The following is a 22,117-nucleotide window of genomic DNA, read 5'->3' as shown; positions in this document are numbered from 1 at the left end:
CTTTCCCTGCTGATGGTTAGGCGAGCCATTAAAATTATCATTCTCTGTACCTTGAATCATCTGCATGCTTAATTCTTGCCTAATAAATCATAAAAGTCTTGGTCAATTTTTATTTTACTAGATAAAAGACATAATAAAATATAATATCAAAATGTATTTTTGTATTTTGTATTTTAAAATTTATATTTCCCTCTAAGCTAGGGATGACTGATCAGATAAAGTCATATGCTAGGTTTTACCTCCATTCATGCACAGCTAAGGTGTGCCACAACTTTACATCCTTGTGTCTAATAAAACACAATTTTGACTGTTACCAAATTTCTTCAGTCTGTTCTAAGATCTGAGAAAATGTTTTAAAGCCCCAGTTAAGTATAATTTCCTATTACATTTTTCCCATTGTCTTCCAAAAATGTATTCAAGCCCTGATGTTCACTGTTGAGCTTCTTTCTTTAAGAGTTTTCCTGTCCAACTAAAGTGTTTGCTAATACAGAAAACATATGTAGTTTGTCTCATTCAATTCTTGTTATTACAAAATAATAAGAATTACTTTAACATATGGCAAATGATGCTGCTCATTAATATTAATTATATTTAAGATTTCTACCCTGTTTTTTTTAGTGTGTACTCAGAATCGCTTGCAAAAAGGAAATACTGGAAATATTAAAAACAGATTTAGAAGAATCGCAAAAGTAGAAATCATTAAGTTCATTATAAACATTTTGAGTGAGGTAATGGAAAATTGAAGATTATATCCTGAATCTCCTAGAGTGTTATCATTCAGAAAAAAAAGACTAGAACGTCATCTCTGGGATAAGAATTATACTTTTGATCTGTGCAACACTTACTTAAAAATCATATTCCAAAGCTTATTTGATGATGATGATGATGATGGTGATGATGATGATGATGATGATGATGATGATCCATCACATAAAATAATACAGGTTTGTTGTGATTTAAAAAGGATTTGTTAATGTATCTTCAGTCATTTTTCCATCTGACTGATTTGATATGTTTTTTTTTTCCTATCAGATTTTTAAAGTTTGTAAGATAGCTGTTAAGTCTCTATTAATTGAGGGCAAATCAAAGTTTTCCAGTTGTTTTCCTGAAATGCTCAGTCTCAACATACAATGTTTTCCTTTTTCATTGAGAGTCTCAATACATTAAAAAAAAATTCCGTGACCAGGCAAAAAAATAAATATTAATTTATAGGAATCTGAACTTACATGAATTCAAAGGAAAATACAAGTTTTCAATTTTGGTTCCTAGATGTAACCCCTGTATTAAATTACCCACTGTATATATATGACATATATGCTATGCCGAAAGTATTGAAAGCAGATTATTTTCTCCAGTTCAGCAGTGGTGTTGCTTTGCATTGCATTATTCTAGCGTTGTTGTTGTTGTTAAACATTCTGAATACTTTCCTTAAATGAACCTGGTCATTGTCTGAAATCCTCAAAGGATGCTGGTATCAGGCTGGGATAAATTGCAAAACGTCTACCGGTATTTAATTTCTGGTTTCAGTGAAACAGGAAATAAGTGTGTACTATTGCCAAGCTGAAATACTCAAAGTAAAATATTCTTGTCTCGTGAGGGAAGAGCTGGGCTGTGCATGTGGGTGTCTGTTTCGAACAAAGCTTCCATAAAGACAAAGTATAGTTTTTCAAGATGCTATTTTAGGCTCCCTAGTATACCTCTAGCTGTCATAAAGATTAGTATTGCTCTCTGTATACAGAGCTGCTGAATAAATGAATGTATCAGCATGTAGCCTTGAGGAGACCAATGCAATTTTCATCATGATAAATTGCATAATAAGCGAGAAAGTGTTTGCTTATTAATCCATAACAAGATTTAGATTGAAAATGGCCTGTTACATCCGTGACAGGTACTGTACTGACTGCAGAGGGACTTAAGGGGGAAAGAAATGGAGCAACAAAGTGTACAGGGGGTTAAGTGTCCATCTTACCCTCCTGGTGCCCTGCTGAGCTGCCCCTTTTTTGTGCCTGATTTAGCGTGCACACAATAACAGCGCACAGCTGCCTCACTTCTGTCTGTGATGTTAAGCATGGTTTATAAAGGAGCTTTTATGTCGAGCGTGTGGTTCCGAGGGGGAGGGGAAAAAAAATCACTTCACATTTATTGACAAAGGAAAACACATGCAGTGTTTATCTTTTTGTGTGTTTGGCGTGTCCATATGTGTGTGTGTGCGCGCGTGTGCGTGCACGCGCATGTGTTGAATAAAATACATTGCTAAGCTGTAGTGTTCAGGAGAGCTTTGAATTTCTCCTGAGCAGTTTGGCCGTTCTTTCTCCCTGCCATCTTGTCCATTCTCACCTCTACCCCACCCATACCTCCTGTGCAAAAAGGTTAGATTATGGAAAATGTGTTGAGTTACCTGCACAGGAGAACTAAGAGTATTGTTCTAGCATTAATTAAGCTTTGATTCTATGCTTGGAGAGATTATAGAAATCTTCCTTGCCCATAATTTCCCTCCTTTCAGTTATAAGCTGCAGTTTAATTCATATTATTCGGGTACAGTTTGTCTAATACACTGTTGTGTAATGAAGCAGCAACAAGCATTTATGTATTTATTCATTTAGATATTTGATTTAACCTAAGGAATTTGTCAGTACTATTTCTGTGTTGCCCCTGTTCCTTTCAAGAGAGCAGGGTAGAAGCAAGAACCCTTCCAATTGCAAGCTAAAATAACCAATTATAGCAAGGAATGTGCAAGATTCTGATAATATGGAAAAGTACAAAAATATATCTGAATATAAGATGAAACCCGGAAGCCTGGATTTAGGAAAACCAGAATTCTGATAGTAATGATTCTGTGATTTCCTAACCAGAGAAAAACCAGTCATTTGGAACTAAATCAAGCTGTAATATTTTCAAATGGGAATTAAGGGAAGGTGAGGAAAAGCCATGATTTTTCTCATAATGAACAGAAACATCAATGAACTAATAGTGGAGCACTAAAATATATGCATATTTGAGTACTGTGTGCCTGACTTGCTGCCATCAGAAGTGTACAAGTTGTATGAGAATTATTTTAAAATTTTATCTATTCATAATGAGCCCTCCATTTGAGAATTATGTACCTAATTCAAGAGCTGGTATATATTTTCAGTTCTCCCTCCCTCCCTCCCTCCCTCCCTCCCTCCCTCCCTCCCTCCCTCCCTCCTTCCTTCCTTCCTTCCTTCCTTCCTTCCTTCCTTCCTTCCTTCCTTCCTTTCTTTCTTTCTTTCTTTCTTTCTTTCTTTCTTTCTAGAAATGACCATGTTTTAAAGAGATGATAAGCAGCCTGGTACTTCTGGTGACCAATATGCTGGCACATACTTTGGTTGCTATTTACCTGGCTCATTGACTGCGCTTTATTCTTTCCAACCCAACCAAATATGAAGGGGCTTACGACTTTCAGCAGGATAACCCTATCCAAAACTGAACAGAATGGGATAAAATTTGGTGTGGTGGGAGAAGCTAATGAAAAAAAGAGCAATGGACTAGATTCAGCCAGAGGCTACAGTGAGAAATATTGTAGAAAATCCCCCAGTACGTACCTACCACATACCTACAACAACAGAGAGCCAGTTTGGTGTAGTGGTTAAGGCACCAGGCTAGGAACCAGGAGACCGTGAGTTCTAGTCCCGTCTTAGGCACAAAGCCAGCTGGGTGACCTTGGGCCAGTCACTTTCACTCAGCCCTAGGGAGGAGGCAATGGCAAACCACTTCTGAAATCTTGCCAAGAAAACGGCAGGGACTAGTCCAGACAGTCTGTTAGAACTGGACACAGTTGAACAGATTTAAAACAACAACAACATACCTATAGAATAGCCAGTTAGGTAGTGATTCACAGTGCTGTTGACTCATCCATTCTTGGGTTTCTTCCCTCCTGCTCATGTTAGGCTTCTCTCATGCTTCCCAGGGCATACACATGTAAATGCACAAGGAGAGGGCAGAAATAGGGTAAGTGTGAGGTGTTACTTTGTTACAGAAACAAGTACATGTATAGTACCTCGTATGGCTGCTACTAGTAAAGAGGTAGAAAGAAATTTCAGAAGCCATTCTATGCATGCTTGCCCTACCTTGTTAATGGCATATTGGAAATTAATTAAATGTGTCCAATTTTTCTGTCTGTTAATTCTCAAAAAACTGAATAGAACAGGATCAACTTTGGTGTAGGAGGAGAAGTCATCAAAAGTAAGACCAGGTTTGAAAATGGGCCCGATTGTGTTGAGGAGGGCTACAGAGAAAAAAGTCCCCCAGTGCATCTTTACGTTCTTAAATTGCATTTTAGGAATTTGTAACTGGCAAATGAAAAGGCATGAATAATTCCCCAGAAGATATTATTTTCTCAGTAACTGACAATTTGCAAGGGCTCAATTCTTTTTTATTCTTCCTCCTCCTCCTCCTCCTCCTGCTCCTCCTCCTCCTTCTTCTTGTTACAATAGCAAACAAACTGTTCTCTTTTGCTTTCATTTACCATCTTTCTTGCTGTCTCCCTTTCACAGTTTTTAAAGGATAGCAGTATAAATGCTGCAGGCTACCTTTTTATTTAAGATTCAGCTGACCTGTGAATTTGACCTCTTGGTGAAAGCCACTGGCTCTAAAGGTTCTGTAACTATAATATGGTCACCTTCTTTAAAGTTGCCAAGAGTTTCTCCATTATTCTGGGGCAAAAGAAGGGATTTCATGCAGTAACAGGTAAAAAATCCTGAATGTTCTGTCCTGGTAAACCAATGGAGGGTCATTTTAAGCTTCATAAGATTAGCTTCCTCTGATCTTAAAATGAAGTTAATACAACAGAACATTTTAGTTCATGTATATTAGGTACCTCATATAATATTTAATAAGAATCAGTTTATTAGCTCCTTGCTGATCCACATGCAACTCAAGAATTGAAACATTAACTCAGATGGTTTGGTCTTGTCTTCCTGTTGTTATATTTTGGGCTGACAAGATTATTAATATGACCCCGGATCAACTGCTGTGTCTACAGAGTTGTATATTCTTCTTGGCAATATCCCTAGTATTTGGAATCTATCAAGATATTAAAAACTGCTGCTTTTGGTCAGTGGGATTAGCTAAAAGAATAATAATACAACATTTGAAGGTGAAATCTACACCTGATTTACAACAACAGATGGTTGATGTGAGGTTTTTACCAACATTTGAATGGAAAGGAATGTGACCAAAGAAGTCATTCTGTTTATAATCTCATTTTCCAGGCCCTTTGTTTCCCCCTCTTTATTATTAGGAAGATTATACTTATGCCTTTATTTTCTTTCTTAGTTTAGAAAAATAAAATTATAAAAAAATAAAGGCGAAAATTCCTAAGAATATCTGAACCCTTCCTTATCAATAAATATTGCATTCAGATAGTGTATTTGGGATTGCTACAGAATATTTTGGGAAATAACTTCCATATAACTGAAAATAGACTCATAATATACTGAGACTTTAATTTACCAGACTTTGAACTGAAGAGACCAAACATACATGGTGCTTTATGGTATTTGCATGACGGCATCATGATGCAGATTACATATTATACATCAGTTCATATTGCTTGTTTAACAATGTCAGGATGTAATTTGTGCTATCATGTTATCACATAAAAAACAGAAATCACCACAGTGACACATTCTCCAGTATGATGGACAGTTGGCAGTAACTATCCCAGTTGGTAACACAATATAACAGTGATGTCACATGAGTGTAAGAAAACTGTCCTGTGCAAGGTCAATTTATTTGCACCTCTAGCCCACTGTCCTCTGTTCTGACTCTTCTGTTTTTTGGTTGGGTTTTGCTTTGATTTTTGTTTTTTGCTTTTCTTCTGCAGAGGAGGCTTTCTCAGCAACTCTCTGATCCCTTCGACAGAACTGAGTTCTCTCTATGCATAGCAGATGCTCTACTATTGTTTCTATGATCCTTCCCCAAATCCATACATAAAAGCTACAGTGATATTTATTACTTTACCATCAGCAGGTTTCCTGCAATCTTGTGTATGTGGAAGCCCCTCTTTGTATTGACCATGTAGAGGAGTAAAATCCCTCAATAAAAATACGACTGTAGGGACCAACTCAGCACTCCCTTGTTCATATTAGCTTTGCATCTGCTTCTAATTTGGCCCTCAGTCTCAGTGCAGTGTGCCTGCTCCTTCATGCGCAGTTCTTGCTCTGATAGACCAGCTGGCTCAGCTACAGGAGGGGGCTAATCTCTGGCCACATACTAACACTGGAGAATGTCATTAATGAATTAATAAGGAGCCTGTTGCTTTCAGAAAAATCCATTCCTTCCCATCAGGAAGAGGGAGGAGGAAAGGGAAAGAACACATTCTGATATTTTTTTAGTTTCGAAAGTCATAAAACATGAGAGAGGTTCACCACCTTGAGTTATTTATAAAAATAATAAAGGCGGGATTAAATAAATAAATATTAAGGAGACTGTATTTTAAATTATTTGCTTATTTCTGCCCAACATCCACCCACCTCTGCTCTGTTCCTCAAAGTCTGTCCATATAAAACATTACAAAGCTCATCATATTGATGGAGGAAAATGGTGAGAAAAGATTCAAAAGGACTCAAATTCTGAAAGGAAATTTTAAAAAAATTGCATGCATCTTTAGACATTATAAGTTATACTGTGTCTTTTATTGGCAGTAATAATTGACTGATCTATTAAAGTTTAAGTTGGTAAGTTTACAAGGCCAAATTGTAATCAGTGGTGCTGAAAGTTCATATTTTTGAGATCATTTTGGTTCTGATTATAAACAGTTTTAAAACATGAAATGTGTCCTTCCCTTAAAACAGTAAGCGGCATTTTTAACTCCGTTTGCCATTTGTTTTATATTCACTGCCTCAGAAAGGTTAGTATTTGTAATATGGATGTTGATGCAGAACTAGTTAAAAGGCAGATGTTTTATGTTTAATAGTTGCCAGTCCTATTTAACTGTTAACTGATTGGGTAAACTGATGCGTTGCACATTTTGTTGACAGTAAACTTTGTAAAACCAAATACAGGTAGACCTCACTTACCAACTGCAATTGGGACTGGCAACTCCATCATTAAGGAACGTGGTCATAAAGTGAAAACTCACATGAACACGCCTGACTTACGACAGCAATTTGTCAGTTCTGGCTACAGTCATGAAGCAACTTACTGCAGGTCGTTAAGCGCAATGTCACGTGACCATGACTTGCAGCTTCCTGCCAGCTTCCTCATTGACGTTGCTTGTCGGAAACTGCTGTGAAGGTCGCATATGGCGATCACATGACAGCAGGACACGGTGATAATCTTAAATGCACTTCAGTTGCCAAGTGCCTGAATCTTGATCACATGACCATAGGGACACTGCGACAGCCACAACTTCGAGGACCGGCCGTAGGTCTCCTTATTCAGGGCCATCATAACTTTGAACGGTCGCTGAACAAGTGGTCTGTAAACAAGGACTAGCTGTAGTTATTACTGACAAATAAGACAGCGATGGTCATCTGGAATTCTGAAACTTCCAAAGAAAAAAGAAACATCTATTATCCTCATTTGTGAAAAATTCTTCACTCTAATTTTTCTGTCCCTTTTCTTAAGTTTTTTCTTAGTTTGATCTTTTTTAAAAAAATGTGACTCACATATGAAGTTCCTTCCACCAACAAATAACGTTCCCAGGATCAGAGTTCTCTAACAATCATTATATTCTGGATTATGCTAATTGGACCTGGAAGTCCCTAGTGAATAATCCATAGTTCAAATGTGGCCCTAACTTACTACATGTGTGCATTGTGGCTGCTGCCTGGGGAATCCTTCCCCCTCCTGCTCAGCTGATCAACTCTCAGGCCTCCTGCGTGGAGGGGAACAGACTATTGTTTGAAAAAGCAAATAGTAAAAGAAAATGAGTTAATCAAACTCACTGGTTTATCCCTGCAGTCAGATCAGTGATCCCAGCGTAGGGAGAACTAGTCTTTCTGTATGTGTTTAGGAGTGTGCTCTCCTTCTGGCTTCTATGCAAGTAGAAAAAGGTTTCCTACACCTTTAATACCTGAGTGCGAGTTCTCCCTTTGCATAGCTTGACTCAGATCCTAATAACTACAAAAGACTGCTCTGGAGGAACGGTGGCTTTCTTGCCCATCCTTCTCTACCACAATCTGTAGCATGCCCCCTCCTCCCAACTAATGTCCCTATGTGTCAGTGAAACCTCAGGAATGATGTAGGATGTGCCATAGGGAGCTGCAGATGGAATGGGAAGTTGGCAGAAATTGCAGCTTTTGATCCAATACAGAATAGCCTCTCATGGTTGGGATAAAGGTTTGATAATGCTTTTGTTGAAGCCATGCACATTCTGACTCCTTCCCTTGTTCCTTGTTTAGACCAAACTATCATTTCCTCAACATGGACATCACTGCAGAACATTGGGGAAGAAATCAGTGGATGTAATGGAAGGAGGAAATACACATCTATGCACATATTGCACTCCTGTCCCAAATCTTAGTTAATTTTACAGTACCTTATAATAGTTATATAGCCAAGTACTACTTCATGTATCCACACAGATTTTTTTTAACTGGAAATAAACTAGAAGATCTCTCATTGTGGTCATCACTTGAATGCTGGAAAGAATCACAATAATTTCCAAGCTACCTTATAACCATCAATTTTTGACGTGTTTATTTCTAATGCTCTTTATGTCTACCCTGCCTAACTTTAAGAAGCTGCAAGTGTGCTTTTGGGAGGACATCAACAGCTTCTAGAAATTTGGCTCCCCAGGCTATTGTGCCCCCTTGGAAAGACCTGCATGAAGTCATCCACATGGTCAAATGCAATGCTGATGACTGCACAGCCAATAGAATAGCAGTTCTGCTCTGTTACTTCCTGAAGTGTTTGAATTTGATCAGAATTGCAAATTTTCTGCTTCCTGCTTCCTACTATGTAACAGATATTCAGTTTTATAATTTTATTTGTCCTGGCAATGCATTGTAAGTGATTTCAGATCCAAGGACTGGATTTGCTATGAGGGGCACCCTTTTTTTAGAATAACTATACTTGGAAAGAAGATGACTTAACACGGGATGCCCATATTGAAATCAGTATTTCCTGTGTCAGCTATCCCAAAAATGTAGTCAGTTGGCTGGAATAGAAATAATGGGAGGGTTATGTACATATGATGTCTTAGTCTTTAGCTGAGATATAAAACGTGTCATTATTATTATTATTATTATTATTGTTATTATTTTGCATGGCAATATATATTTGTGTTGATCTTGGTTCTTGATATGTATTCAGTACTACAGCTAGATAATTTGTTAACAAGGCCTTTTTAACACTTTGGACAGATGCACATACTGTTTTCAATCTTCACGGTTAATTATTTGATTTTGTATTAGTTGCTGGAACACCCTGACTTCTAATCATTGCTCATTGTTGGGAGTCCATTATAGTCTAACTGTTTGAGTGCTCCCGTTGACCTTGAACTGACATTATAAGCTGTGTCTAATCTTTTCAGTCTATATTTCTAATGCTTCTTTTCTTCCTCCCCCCCACCCTTCCTTCTTTGTCTGGTCTCTGATTAGCATCCGAATGGGGCTGCCTCTGAGCCCAGCAGCGGACTCCGCCCGCTCTGCACGACATGCTCTCTCCCTCATTGCCACGGCCAGACCACCCGCTTTCATCACTACTATTGCCAAGGAGGTAAGCAGAATGTCTTTGCACATGGGCTTCGCTTCAGAAGGAACAATCCCTTCATTGTTTAGCAACCAGAAGCATTTAAGAATCTATTTACTTCTTTCCTTCATTTAAAAATGGCTTTATTTCATATCTATCTGAATTTGCATCTATGCATACAGAACGCATTCAAGAGGTTTTATATGTGGATGTCTCACAGTTGCAATGCCTATAGACAAAATGTGCAGTTTGTGAAGTAGAAAAGTGAGGGAAAACAATGCTTCAGTCAGGCTTTATATCCACAGAACAAATGTATGTACATATTTATTAGAGTCTCAGGCTTCAGATTGTCAACAGATTGCCAACTATATATGGAAATGGGATACTGCTGTATGTTTACCTTTTTTTTGTCACTTTGTACTATAACTAAGCACCAAATGTACGGTGGAGTTACGCAACTAGGAAGCAAGATGGATTCCCAATACCTCTTATTGAAGTTCCTAGGACTAAGTAAATGGGCAGCAATGGAGAATCAGACTAGTCTGCTTCCCTATACTCAAAACAATAACATAGTATGTATTAATATATAGGTATACCAATTTGTTCTTCCCTGCACTTATACCGAACATTTTATTCATTTTTGTAATAGATGTACCAGATAAATATAGGTAATTACCCCATGTCAGTACAAACATAAAAAGATGTCAGTTGGAAGACGTAAGGACTGTCAACACACACAAAGTCTTTCGCAATCTACAGTAACAGTATAATTTTGACCTAATTGACTAGTTGTCCTAGAATGAGCCCATTTGCCCAATTAGATTACACAGAATACAGATTGTTGATTTTGTAAAATTCCTTTGAGGGTATGTATTACAAATTAGAGCTTTCTTTAAAAAAAAGTTCTTAAATATTCACAAATTATTGTGAATTATTTTATAAAAAATAATCCAAAAATCCATTGGGAAGAGTTCAATATATGAGTTAACTACTGTTAATATTTTTAGGTTTCACTAAAAGTATAAAATAAAAAGTCGGTGATTGGTGAGTGCACTATTTGCCACAATTTGTAGATTACATTCACACTAACATTCATTACCAGTACTCCTGAGTACATATGTTCTAATTAAGTAATGGTGAACAATAATCTGCATCGCTTTAAATGAATATGTATTTGGGCTCATGTGCAGCAGTAACTTATTAAGAAGTATGGTTGTGGCACTGAAAACTCCATAAGGTTAAGAAACTGGGCTATGTATACACAGCAAAAACAGAGGAATAAACGGAGCCCTAACTCATCATCAATCCTACTCATGATTGTGAACCCATGAAATTTTAATATAAAATATTTGCAAGTACTCCTAAATACTCTTGTTTTTGTAGGTGCACAGGCACACTGCTCTTCAAGCTAATACACAGTCGCAACAAAATATTCATACTACCACCTTGGCTCGAGCAAAAGGAGAAATTCTGAGGGTTATTGAAATACTTATTGAAAAAATGCCAACAGATGTTGTGGATCTCCTTGTAGAGGTGTGTCAATATTTTATTATGCTTCCATGTTAATAACAGTATTTATGTTTGAGTTTATCCTGTATTGAAGAAGATAAATGCCTTTTCATCGGCCCACCTGTTGGTACAACAGATCACAGTCATTGCAAATCATTTCAAAGACATTAAATGATTTAAGTAATTACAAAAGGTCAGCATTAATTTGTATGAGCAAGTCTTGTCAGACTAATATTGTTTTTAAAACATTTGAGTGAATAGCTTTCTTAATAGATTGTGGGAATGCTGCAGACAAAATATATCTTGATTTCACCAGCGTATCTGGCAAAGTGCCACACAACATTCTGATCAGCAAATCAGTTAAGTGAGGGCCAAAAGAGATATCAAATGGGTGGGTGTAGAACTATTCTCAGAGCTGGTATTCCCACAACACACTTAACTGGGTCATGGGAAGGAAGTTAGTGGGTCTTGTAAACATCCTAGCCCAGGTAACTGATCTAGTCAGTTTATCATGTGGTATACATCTTACTCAAACAGCTTACTGGGGAGAGGGTTAACTCAACATTTCCCTATCTAGAGATTCGAAATATCAGAAAGCTTGTGCAAAGCCTGGAATTCTTAGCTGATGGCACAAAACTAGATTGGGTAGCTACCTATGCAATGATGTTTCTAAGTTAGAGAAGAAGACTGAAAGCAACACGATGAAATTTGATAGAAACAACTGCAAAATCTGTCATCTAGGAAAAATAAATTAAATACATATTAATAAGAAAGGGGATATCTCGCTTGATAACAGTATGTGAGAAAAAAGCATAGTTGATCACAAGCTAAATAGGAGCCAGCACTGTGACATGATTGTTCACGAGGCAAGGGCAATTCAGGCTGCGTGGCAGAGATAGTTTTCAAATCATAGGAAGAAATAGTTCCATTGTATTCTGTGTTGGTCAGTCCCCACTTTGAGTACTATATACATATGTTCTGGTCATCATATTTTGAGAAAGATTCAGACAAACTGGAACACATTTGGAAAAGGACAAGAATGATATGGATCCTGGAAACTAAGGCTTATGGCAAGAGACTTGAGGGAACAAGGAATGTTTAGCTTGAGAAAAGACAACTGAGTGGGGATATGCTATCACCCTTCAAGAACCTGAAGGCTTGTTAAGTTACAGGAAGTTAGATTCGGGCTGAATGATCGGAAAAACTTTCTGAAAGGAAGACCAGATTTGACAATGGACCAGTTACCAGAAAGGTACTCCTCTTCATTGAAGCTGTCCAAGGAGAGGTTGGACAGCCATCTGTTCAGGATCTTTTCATTTGGAATCTTGCACTAAGCAGTGATTCAGATACTATAGTCTAAATGACCCCTTCCCAGTTACACTTTTAAATACTATACGAAACAGTATACATGGGTCATTTAATTTAAAGCATTGCTTTGCATGCAGAATACCTATCAATCCAGGTTTATCTACAGCTGAAAATTATATCTGAAACTCAAAGAGCTGCTAATAATCAGCACAGACAATATTTGTGCTAGATGCAGACTTAGCATAAGGCAGTTTACATTGTTACTAATCACAGGTATATGTTTTCTTCATATGCATGCTATGTTTAATCCACAGAGGCTATTTGTATCCCCATATTAACACACTTGCATTCTTTTTGCATGTAACAGCCGAATCCCTGAATCCTGGCTGTTGCATATTTTAAGTCTTGTAATACAGAGGCTGCTTGAAAGTCCTTTGATATATGAATTTTGCTGCATGTGATTGGAATAACACATGGGATATGGTATGTTAAGCTTCTTCACTTTGTCTGCCACTGGAAAGCACTTTCATTGGGATTCAGAATGATAGCTTCTGCAAAAATCCTGAAATAGCTTCCTGAAAATGATGTGAGCAGTTTACAAATGATATATGAATCATAATGCTACTACTGTTATTTAAGTAGTGGTGTCCCTGTTTTTATTTATATTTATATATATATAAAGTAACTATAGTTGGAGTTTTCTTTCCTGTTTTAGTGTGCTCCTCAAAGTAAGATTGCAAAATACTGTTACAAGGATTTAATTATTTTCAACAATAATTTATTGTTGCTATCCATAGGTAATGGACATCATCATGTATTGTCTTGAAGGCTCATTGGTCAAGAAGAAGGGACTGCAGGAATGCTTTCCAGCCATCTGCAGGTAGGATCACAATATGAACATGTAAGTACCAAAATTGTTAGTAAGCAATTTTTACAACAGGTATCAGTTTTGTCCTACATTGAGGCTGTCACGTCTTGACATGCAACCAAACAAGAGTCTGCCCCAGAAAAGTTACCTAAAGGATATTAAACAGTGTAATCCATGGGAAGAAGATTAGTTTGTATAATCCTAGCTAGTATATCCCTTCATATTTTCCCCATCATCAGCTCAGGACAGGATGAGGGCAAGAGCAGGAAGCACTGTGGGCTTCTCAACGTTTGGTTTCATCTGAATTTAAAGCACTCTGGAAAGCAGCACTCAGTGACATCAGAAACATGAATATGGTAATAAGTTTGGATATTGTTTTGTTTTCCGTGTCTGTATTCTACCCAACTTCATAACTTGCAGAGTGGGTACCTTTCAGCTCTATATTAATGTTCTGACAATGAAATACATGTTAGGCCAGGTAGCATCAACTGACTAGACCACTAACAAAAAGAAAAGATCAGATCCTGCGGAGGAACAGCAGCCTGCATGTGATGGACTCCAGAGTTAAGCTAGTGTCACATGAAAGTATGAGGACAAGAACCATGCCATCGCAGTATGCATATATTGCTGCTGTAATGTGTGGTATTGTACTGACTTACATAAAGGTTACTACAGCACCCAGCTGATCTCAAAGATACTTGTAAGAGAATTGTCTCCTTTATGAGTTTGCTTAATAACAGGAGCCAGAATACCCCTCAGTTGGATCACAAATTGTGTTTATTTCAGTACTGGATGTTGCAACAACAGACCTAAAGAGGGGTGGGGTTTGACCCCCTTATATAGGTCTATACAAGTCAAACTATACATGTAATCCATGAGGTCAGAGGTAGTGAGATGATAAAAATGGGACTCAAAAGACAATGGCCTATTGAGAAAATGAAGGCTGGGTATTTTAGAATAAATATTACTGTTTACTGTATCATTTCTAAGTGTCATCTCCCTTGGCCTTCTTCCCATAGCTTTCCTCACCTTCAGGTATCCCTTCCTGTTATCAACATTCCTTTGCCTTCTCAGCATTTTTAGGGCTGTACTGGCATTTTTATTGCTTCTCTAAGGAGCCCAGGAAAGGTGAGAGGAGCCATCTACTTAGCCTAGCTAACAGCACTTTCTCCTTCATTCCCCCCTTTGCAGCTTTGGAGTGCTCTGCATGTCCAGCATCTCCACTCACGAAAGCCCTTGTAATTGGATTCCTTGTTCACTCATTTCGAAACTCTTGTTTTGAAATCCTATGCTTTGTTTCCTTACAGCATCTTACACACACACAGCATCCAACTTGAATACTTAAATACCTGCTAAGTAGTACATGAATAACTATTAGGGCTCCTTGTAAGAATTGTGTTCCCCATGTGCCAAAATGAGATCGTTTGGGAAGTTAACCAAGACCGGTCTCAGGAACGGATGGTATTTGCTTTCTGATATGGCACTGTAATGATTGGAGCCTTCTGTTCAATATTGTTGACATAAAAATAACATGTTTTTCAGTGGGGTGCAAGCTCCCCCCTTGGGTGGCAGTGAACAGATCTGAAGACTTACGGTTTTGCAAAACCACATAAACCAAAAGGAATTTTCAATGGCGATGATAACAGCCTTCTCCAATTTAGCTGAAATGTGGAAATATTGTATAAGCCTTGTTGAATCTTTACCATTCCCAGATCTGGGAAGAGAAGTCAGACAAGAGTGTAAAACTCAGTGTTAAGAGTTGTCAGAGTAAATGTCATTTGAAAGGCTCAGTATGAGAAACTTCCCATATTGAGGATATATCCATAAGTTAGCTCCCATACTGAAGACACATTGGGGTAAGTCATAAACCCCTGTCCAACCCAAGGGGAACGCTTTGTATACTTTTTTCCCAGTCTAGGTAGACATATTCATAAGTTAAATAATTAACATCCTGGTGGTGTGATTGACTATAGCTCCACCAGTTACTGAAGTGAGAAATTAAAGTGTTGAGAACTTGTCCAGGAGCAGGAAAGGCTAGAAAAATGTTCTGGCTGCATCCCAACTAGAAGGCAAGTCCATCTACTAAGATGTAACCTGTAGTATGTTTCCATAGGTCAGAGAGGGTCAGGATTCTATAGGTAGGAATTCTCGGCAGCAAGAGATAGTCAAAACGTTTTGGAGTCAGTGCAGAGAGTGTCATTCAAACAAGTGGAATGGAGGATAATAAATTTTAAAGGTTTATTGGTGAGATATAACAAATAACTTTAACAACAACAATATACACTAGTGATTATACAATATAAAAATCCTTTATAAACAAACAAGAAAAAGGAACAGGAAAAAGGAGTAAATGAGTAAAATACAAATGAAGACACAAGGGATTTACAAATGTAATGAGGGGTTTGGTTTTCCAATACATCATTAGTTAATTATGAGTAACTGAGTATATTGTATCATTTCAAAAGACTAAAAAATCAGTATTAAACGCTAAACATCAAAGCATGAATATCAGTAACCATGATCAAAATGGCATAAATCACTGAGTGAGATTGGAAACTACATCACTTCTGTCCATATTACTAAAAGTATTCTGATTTGAAAATCCTGTAAAACTGAAGTATAGACTCTAAGCATAAAGAAATTAAATTTGGGCTGTGTGTGGTACAAATCCATATGTTAACTTGTAGTCCAGGAATGGTTTCCTAGTTCAATTAAAATTTCTATCAGATTTACTTTTAAGAGATGAAGTTATTCTAGACACCAAAGTATACCCCCACAACCTGGTTAGCCATTCTTCCAATATGGGAATCAAATAACTTTTCCAGTAAAAAAAGTATATAACCCCTTTGCAGCAGTTAGCATATAGAAAGCTAATTCAGTATACTTTAAGGGATTTGTTTTGTTTTATTTCATTTTCTGTGCCTTTGAGTCAGTCTTGACTCCTGACTACTGCCTGGACTAGTCCCTGCAGTTTGCTTGGCAATGTTTTCATAACTTGTTTGCCCTTGCCTTCCTCCTAGGGCCGAGAGACAGTGGCTGGCCTAGAGTCACCCAGTTGGCTTCATGCCTAAGGCAGGACCAGAACACAGTCTCCCAGTTTAAATTTAGTACAAATATTGCATGTTGAAATTGCAGTTTAACTTTTAAAATTTGTTTTGTTCTGGTATGAATCATTTCCCAGAATTGTGCTTTACAACATTGTCACCAGATATAAAAGAATGAGGGACTCAAAGCCACAAGCTGCCACTGCTTTTGCATCCAACTCCCCCTCCTGCCAAAGATTCCAAACCTTCAGTTACTGTACTTAAGAAGTACATTTTCTAGACAAAGTCTTGTCTTGATCTTGTAGATGTTATGATCTTAAGATCAAAAATTCACTCAAGTAGGAACTGGAATTCCAAGGGGAACTAGTGTAGGACATGCCACCTGATCTTGGGAGCCATATATACATTGCATCATCCTTGGACATCTCTCCCCCTGGTTCCAAGCTCAACCCACAGCCAACCAGCAATTGGGAGCCCCCAGCATTTCCCCAGAAACCAAGTCACCCTCAGTCTCCCTGCAGCCTGACCCACCATTAGTCAAATATCTGGATCCACCATCTCCCATCTTATACAGACCAGACCCAGACATACCAAGGGTCAACTTGCAAATAAGTGGGTGACCCACTGCCAGCCCAACAAAGAACAGAGAGTAAGGGGATCCCAGTCCTTCAGCAGAGAGGTCCTCTTACATGTACTTCAGGAATGCTACCACCACTCCTTTGTTCCATTAATCTACTCTTTAACATCAAATTTATATTCTTAGCCTAGCTAATCCCATTGTCTCCTTCATGCTAAGCAGAATCAGACCTAGTTAGGTCTTGGATGGGAGATCACTGGCAAATACCAGGGCTGTAAGCAAGACTAGGAATGTAAAAAAACAAAAACAAAAAAATCTTTCTTGAAGAAAACAGTAGCAAACTCAAGAAAACAACATGGATGTGTTTATGAGGTTACCAGGAGTCAAGTTCAACTCAAGGGATACTTTACCTTCCTTGCTGCCACTACCAGCCCATATAGTTACTAGGTCATCCAACCCATGTATTCACAACCATCCTGACCGAAGGAAAAGTCTACTGATTTTGGCTTCCAAATATCTCTTCTTCAGTTTGCTAGCAGAGACTTTTAAAGTCTCATCTGGTTACATGGCAGTCATGTTATTATTTAATATTGGAATGACAACAGATAATATTGAAGGTTTTTAACTTCAGGTTGTAAGAAGGTGAAATCATGAAAAACTTAACATTCTGTTATTGGTCTTGTGTTTCTTGAGAAGTAAAAACAGAACATTATATTACAGAATATTTAAGATGTATGAGGGTTCTCTGTTTCCCCATATTTTGTTGCTTTAGATTATGCTTTAGCCAGGATCCAGACACCTTGGTTCAAATTTCAGTGGTTTTGTTTTGTTTGTTTTAAGAAAAAAAGGCCAACAAAATACATTTGGCTGAACTAAATGCTATGATTATTATTCCAAATGTATCTTTATTACAAAGTGAATTAAGAGGGAAGGGCAGGTACATACTATTGCATGCAAAGGTTAGGCATCCCTGGTCAAATTGTACATTTCAATGGATGACTGAATCAACAGAAGCTTACATAACCTCTGTATTGTGCAAAGTTAAACACAACAACTTTCTGTAAATGTGAATGCATATTTACTATTTATGTTTAGCTGTTCACAAATTCAAAATAAGAAAACAGTGAATATGGCAGCTACAGAAGTTGGGACACCCTTTCAGTTAGTGCTTGCTAATATCTCTTTTGGTGGAAATAGTAGCTTGGAAATATTTCATGTAGCCAGCTAAAAGTCTTTCTATCCTTGCTTTTAGAATTTTTTTCCCCCATTCTTACAAAAGTATTCTAGCTCAGAAGTATGTGTAGATCTCCTTGCATGCGCCACATGTCTGAGATCTCACCAAAGAGTTTTAATAATGTACAAGCCTGCAGACTGTGAAGGTCATTCCCAAATCTTTATTTTCCTTACATGTAATACTTCATGGTTGATTTAGAGAGATGTTTCAGATTGCTGTCTTGCTGAAATATCCTACCTCTATTTAGCTACAATTTCTTCACTCACTGTGGGATGTTAACTTTTAGGTTATGTTAATCTGTATACTACTAAAACTCTTGTGTTTGTTAGTTTCAACTCACTTAGAGTTGGCCAGTTCAGAAGCATCCCCATGCCTTTCTGCTTTCTTGAGCCATTTTGCATGTATCATAGCTTGCATATCTGTGAGGTTCTGTCTTCTGCTGTTTAATATTGCAGTCAATTGTAGGTGCTCATTAAGATGCCAGACGGAAATCCTACAAGCTGAAACAATGAAATAATAGAAGCAATAATTGGGTTAGGCATAGGGTAATGTAGTTTTTGACATTTTGAAAATGTTAAAGATAGCAGAAGCTCCTAAGAATTATATGAGCCTTAATTCAGCAAGATCATTATATATCAGCCTACATATAAAAAGATGCATATCCCAGAACTTTATGGAGTTTGGAAATAAGATTCAATGAAGACCTGCCACTGGCAATTTCCACCACTGAAGACTCATTGAAATGAATGGGAACAACATTTCTGTCCCTATGCACATCCCGTCCTCTCTCTATCAGTAGATCTTGCTCTGGAGAAATCCCCAATAAATTGGGCCCAGTGCATTCATGGCATTTGCTACACTGAACATCCTCAGACTGAGAGGTTCCTCTGTCCCTGGTTTAAGTATCTAAGAAAAGAATTAGGGTTGGTTATATGTTACCTTATGTTATCTTTCTTTTTGCAGGTTGGGTTTAATGGTCTCTAGGCAGTAAATTTTCTCATTTTACAGAAATTAAACATGTGTTGATATTGATGATATAGTGAATGATTAATTAGAAAACTATTTCCAAATTCATTTGATAAATTGGAAGTTAAGAAAATGGTTGTGCTAAGCCATTGTTTATTTAACTATGATATATTGAAGAAACAATTGTTTGGATTCACACAATACCCTGACTCAGATGTTCTTACATCGTATTTGTGATGGGGATCTCATAATTACATTTACTATTTTAGGGGTTATGATACCAGAAAGTCTGAGAAACATTGCACTAAACCAAAACCAAGCAAACCACATTTTGTCATTATGCCTTAATGTAATGTGTGAATTCACAATGCTAGGTTCACACTTCACAATAAACCATAATGGATGAAATGAAAACTATACATACCTATGAAAATGGATGGAGGCAAATGACTGTTACGTATTGTGCCTACAGCAGGGCATGCTAACATAAGCAAGATCTTGTGATGGTAACTATGTGGAGTTGTAATTTTTAAATCAACCCTGAACGATCTAGAGCATCAGTGGCCATGTTTGAATTATTATAAGAATTATTGTTGATATCAAAAACAAATACCAAGTACAAAAACTGAGAATGTATATGGTGAGCAAAGAATTCAGAAAAGGATATAATCAAGAATGCTGCTCTGAAGACCTTTGTAAATAAAGATATCTAGACATCCTTAGATGTCTAATTAGCATTAGGAGCCAGGGTTTGCATAGTTTTTCAGGTGTGTACAAAGGCCAAAAAAATAAAATTAATATGCAAAAGTCATAATGGTGTTATATTGTAGGTATGTTACTCAATCCTGAGTAATCGCTAATAGTATTGTATCCCCTTTTTTGTCTCCCTTTTTTATTTTGGGTGTGGTACATGGTAAGGGGATGTCACTTATCCTTCTTTTTAAAAAAAAAAAAAGATTTTACAACCTCTTGATTCAGAATTTCAGAATTTTGGGTACAGCAGAATAGAGCAGAAGTTTTAATTACTAAGCCTACCACTTCAGTGCAGAAGAGTATTTTGCCTGATTATGCTAAGTGATATAAATCAGACTCAGTGTATTTTAGGAGCAATCTTAATGGGTTTAAGGTTTAGAGTTTCTGGTAATATCCAGACTTCATTTCCTTTATGAAAAGCTTATACCAGGGACACATCCTAATTTCAAAATGGTTTGTAGATCTGGGGACACTAACTGGACCCTCTGTAATATTATCACAATGCATCAAGGTATTTCTGTTCAAGTAGTTTAACACTTTCAGATACTTAAAGCTGATAGATGTTTTGTGATAATATTACAGATAGCACGGTTAACCTGATCAAGAGAGTTATTTTGTGGTATGGCTCTTGAGCTAATTTTATGCAGCCTTGCCCTACTTCAGGCCCCTGTAAGGAGGACTTGACATTTGAGACATCTGGTAAGATCACCTAGATATGTTCTAGAAATCCATTTATTAGAGAGGGAGAAGATAAAGAAGTGTTAGAGAACAAATAAGTATTGCATTCACTTTTGGTTCTGGCCATACCCTGCTTGTTTCTGTTGTGCCCCTAAAATAGAATCATTCAGCAGATTAACCCTGAAAAAAATGAGTTCACAATGGGGTGTGGGGAGACTAGGACAATTTCAACACCAAAACCTGAGTAGAAACCAATCTGAAATAATTCCAAATAATTTTTGTTATGCAGTCACGATGTACGAAAGAGTAGATTGATTACTGATACTTACCACGTTCTTCAGATCCTAGAGAATATTTTTAAGAGTACAATCAACCCATTATATGAGTCTGATCATTTCTCAGATTTTTCTGCAAGAGGGATAAAGACCCAATAAATGGTAGCAGTTACTCAGTAAGCGATATCTATCCAGTGTAACTGTAGCAGATGGTAAACCAGATATATTCAGGTACTATATTGAAGAACTAGTGCTATCCAATAAAGAAAAACATTATCATCTTATTGCATCTATATATGGCCTCACCTAGCTCATTTGCTGCAGACACTTTCCCTATGTCCATGTTCCAAGATTTCCATTTGGCCTGGTATCCTAATCCTTAATGGTTGACCTATTTGAAATCCCTTTCAGTTTTCAAATTAAAGAAGATTCTTTTCTTCACTACAAGGGTAGGTCAAAAGCTTTCAATTACCTCTTAAATTGTATTACATGACAGTTTTCATCCGGTAACTATATTAACAATAAAAATGTTTGTGCAGAAATTCACAGAAAATGTACCATATTTAATGTCATTAATTTTAAAGCTGTCTTGATGTAACAGTACTGATACATTGATTGATGCACAATTTCTACTTCACCATAGCAGTAATTTTATTTAATGTAATTACTAGTTGGTTAGTTAGATTTATATCATCCCTTCCTCCAGGACCTCAAGGAGGCACACATTGCATTTCTTTTCCCTGTAACAGTGAGGAGGTTGGGCTGAGAGATGTTTCCAGGCCCAGAGTCCATGGCTAAAAGCAGATTGGAACCTAAGTCTCCATGGTCCTAGTCCAGAATGTTTACCCCTACACCACACTTGATGGTGTATTTAGAACAGTCAGTCCAGGATGCATCTGGGCCAGATGGGCTTGCAAGGTCTCAGCCCCAAAGTGCTACTTCATAGACTCAGGCACTGTGGGGCTGGCTGGCCTGTTGCCTCATGCCTGCTGCTGCAGGGGTGAAGTTATCAGCCTGCAGTCTGTGGGAGGAAAGGGTATGGATGCTTCAGATCACCAAGCCCGTATGTGTTGGAGAAGGACCTTACCAGTGGAAAGTGGAATACCAGCCCAGATATTTAATTGGTACTCTTTACAAGATGACGTCTACGGAACAGAAAGTCCTGGCTAAGCAGTATATAAAACTGAATGAATAAAAGGTAAAAGGAAGGAGTAGTCTGAACCTGCATAAAGAGGCTGTGACAGAAAT

The 22,117-nt window shown here is 37.5% G+C and overlaps 1 protein-coding gene across 2 annotated transcripts in view; it reads left to right on the top strand.

Annotated features, from left to right (window-relative positions):
* WDR7 (WD repeat domain 7) overlaps positions 1–22,117 on the top strand; it is a 231,529-nt gene that overhangs the window by 172,839 nt on the left and 36,573 nt on the right. For both annotated transcript variants that reach the window (XM_063295797.1, XM_063295796.1), the window contains 3 exons: positions 9,567–9,684; positions 11,041–11,190; positions 13,272–13,354. In XM_063295797.1, coding sequence (XP_063151867.1) covers positions 9,567–9,684; positions 11,041–11,190; positions 13,272–13,354 — 351 coding nt within the window. The remainder of the gene's footprint in view (positions 1–9,566; positions 9,685–11,040; positions 11,191–13,271; positions 13,355–22,117) is intronic.

Source organism: Candoia aspera, chromosome 2, assembly GCF_035149785.1.
Source record: "Candoia aspera isolate rCanAsp1 chromosome 2, rCanAsp1.hap2, whole genome shotgun sequence".
NCBI classification, from domain to species: domain Eukaryota; kingdom Metazoa; phylum Chordata; class Lepidosauria; order Squamata; family Boidae; genus Candoia; species Candoia aspera.
The sequence above is the reverse complement of the archived record's forward strand: the minus strand, read 5'-3'. Positions and strand labels throughout refer to the sequence as shown.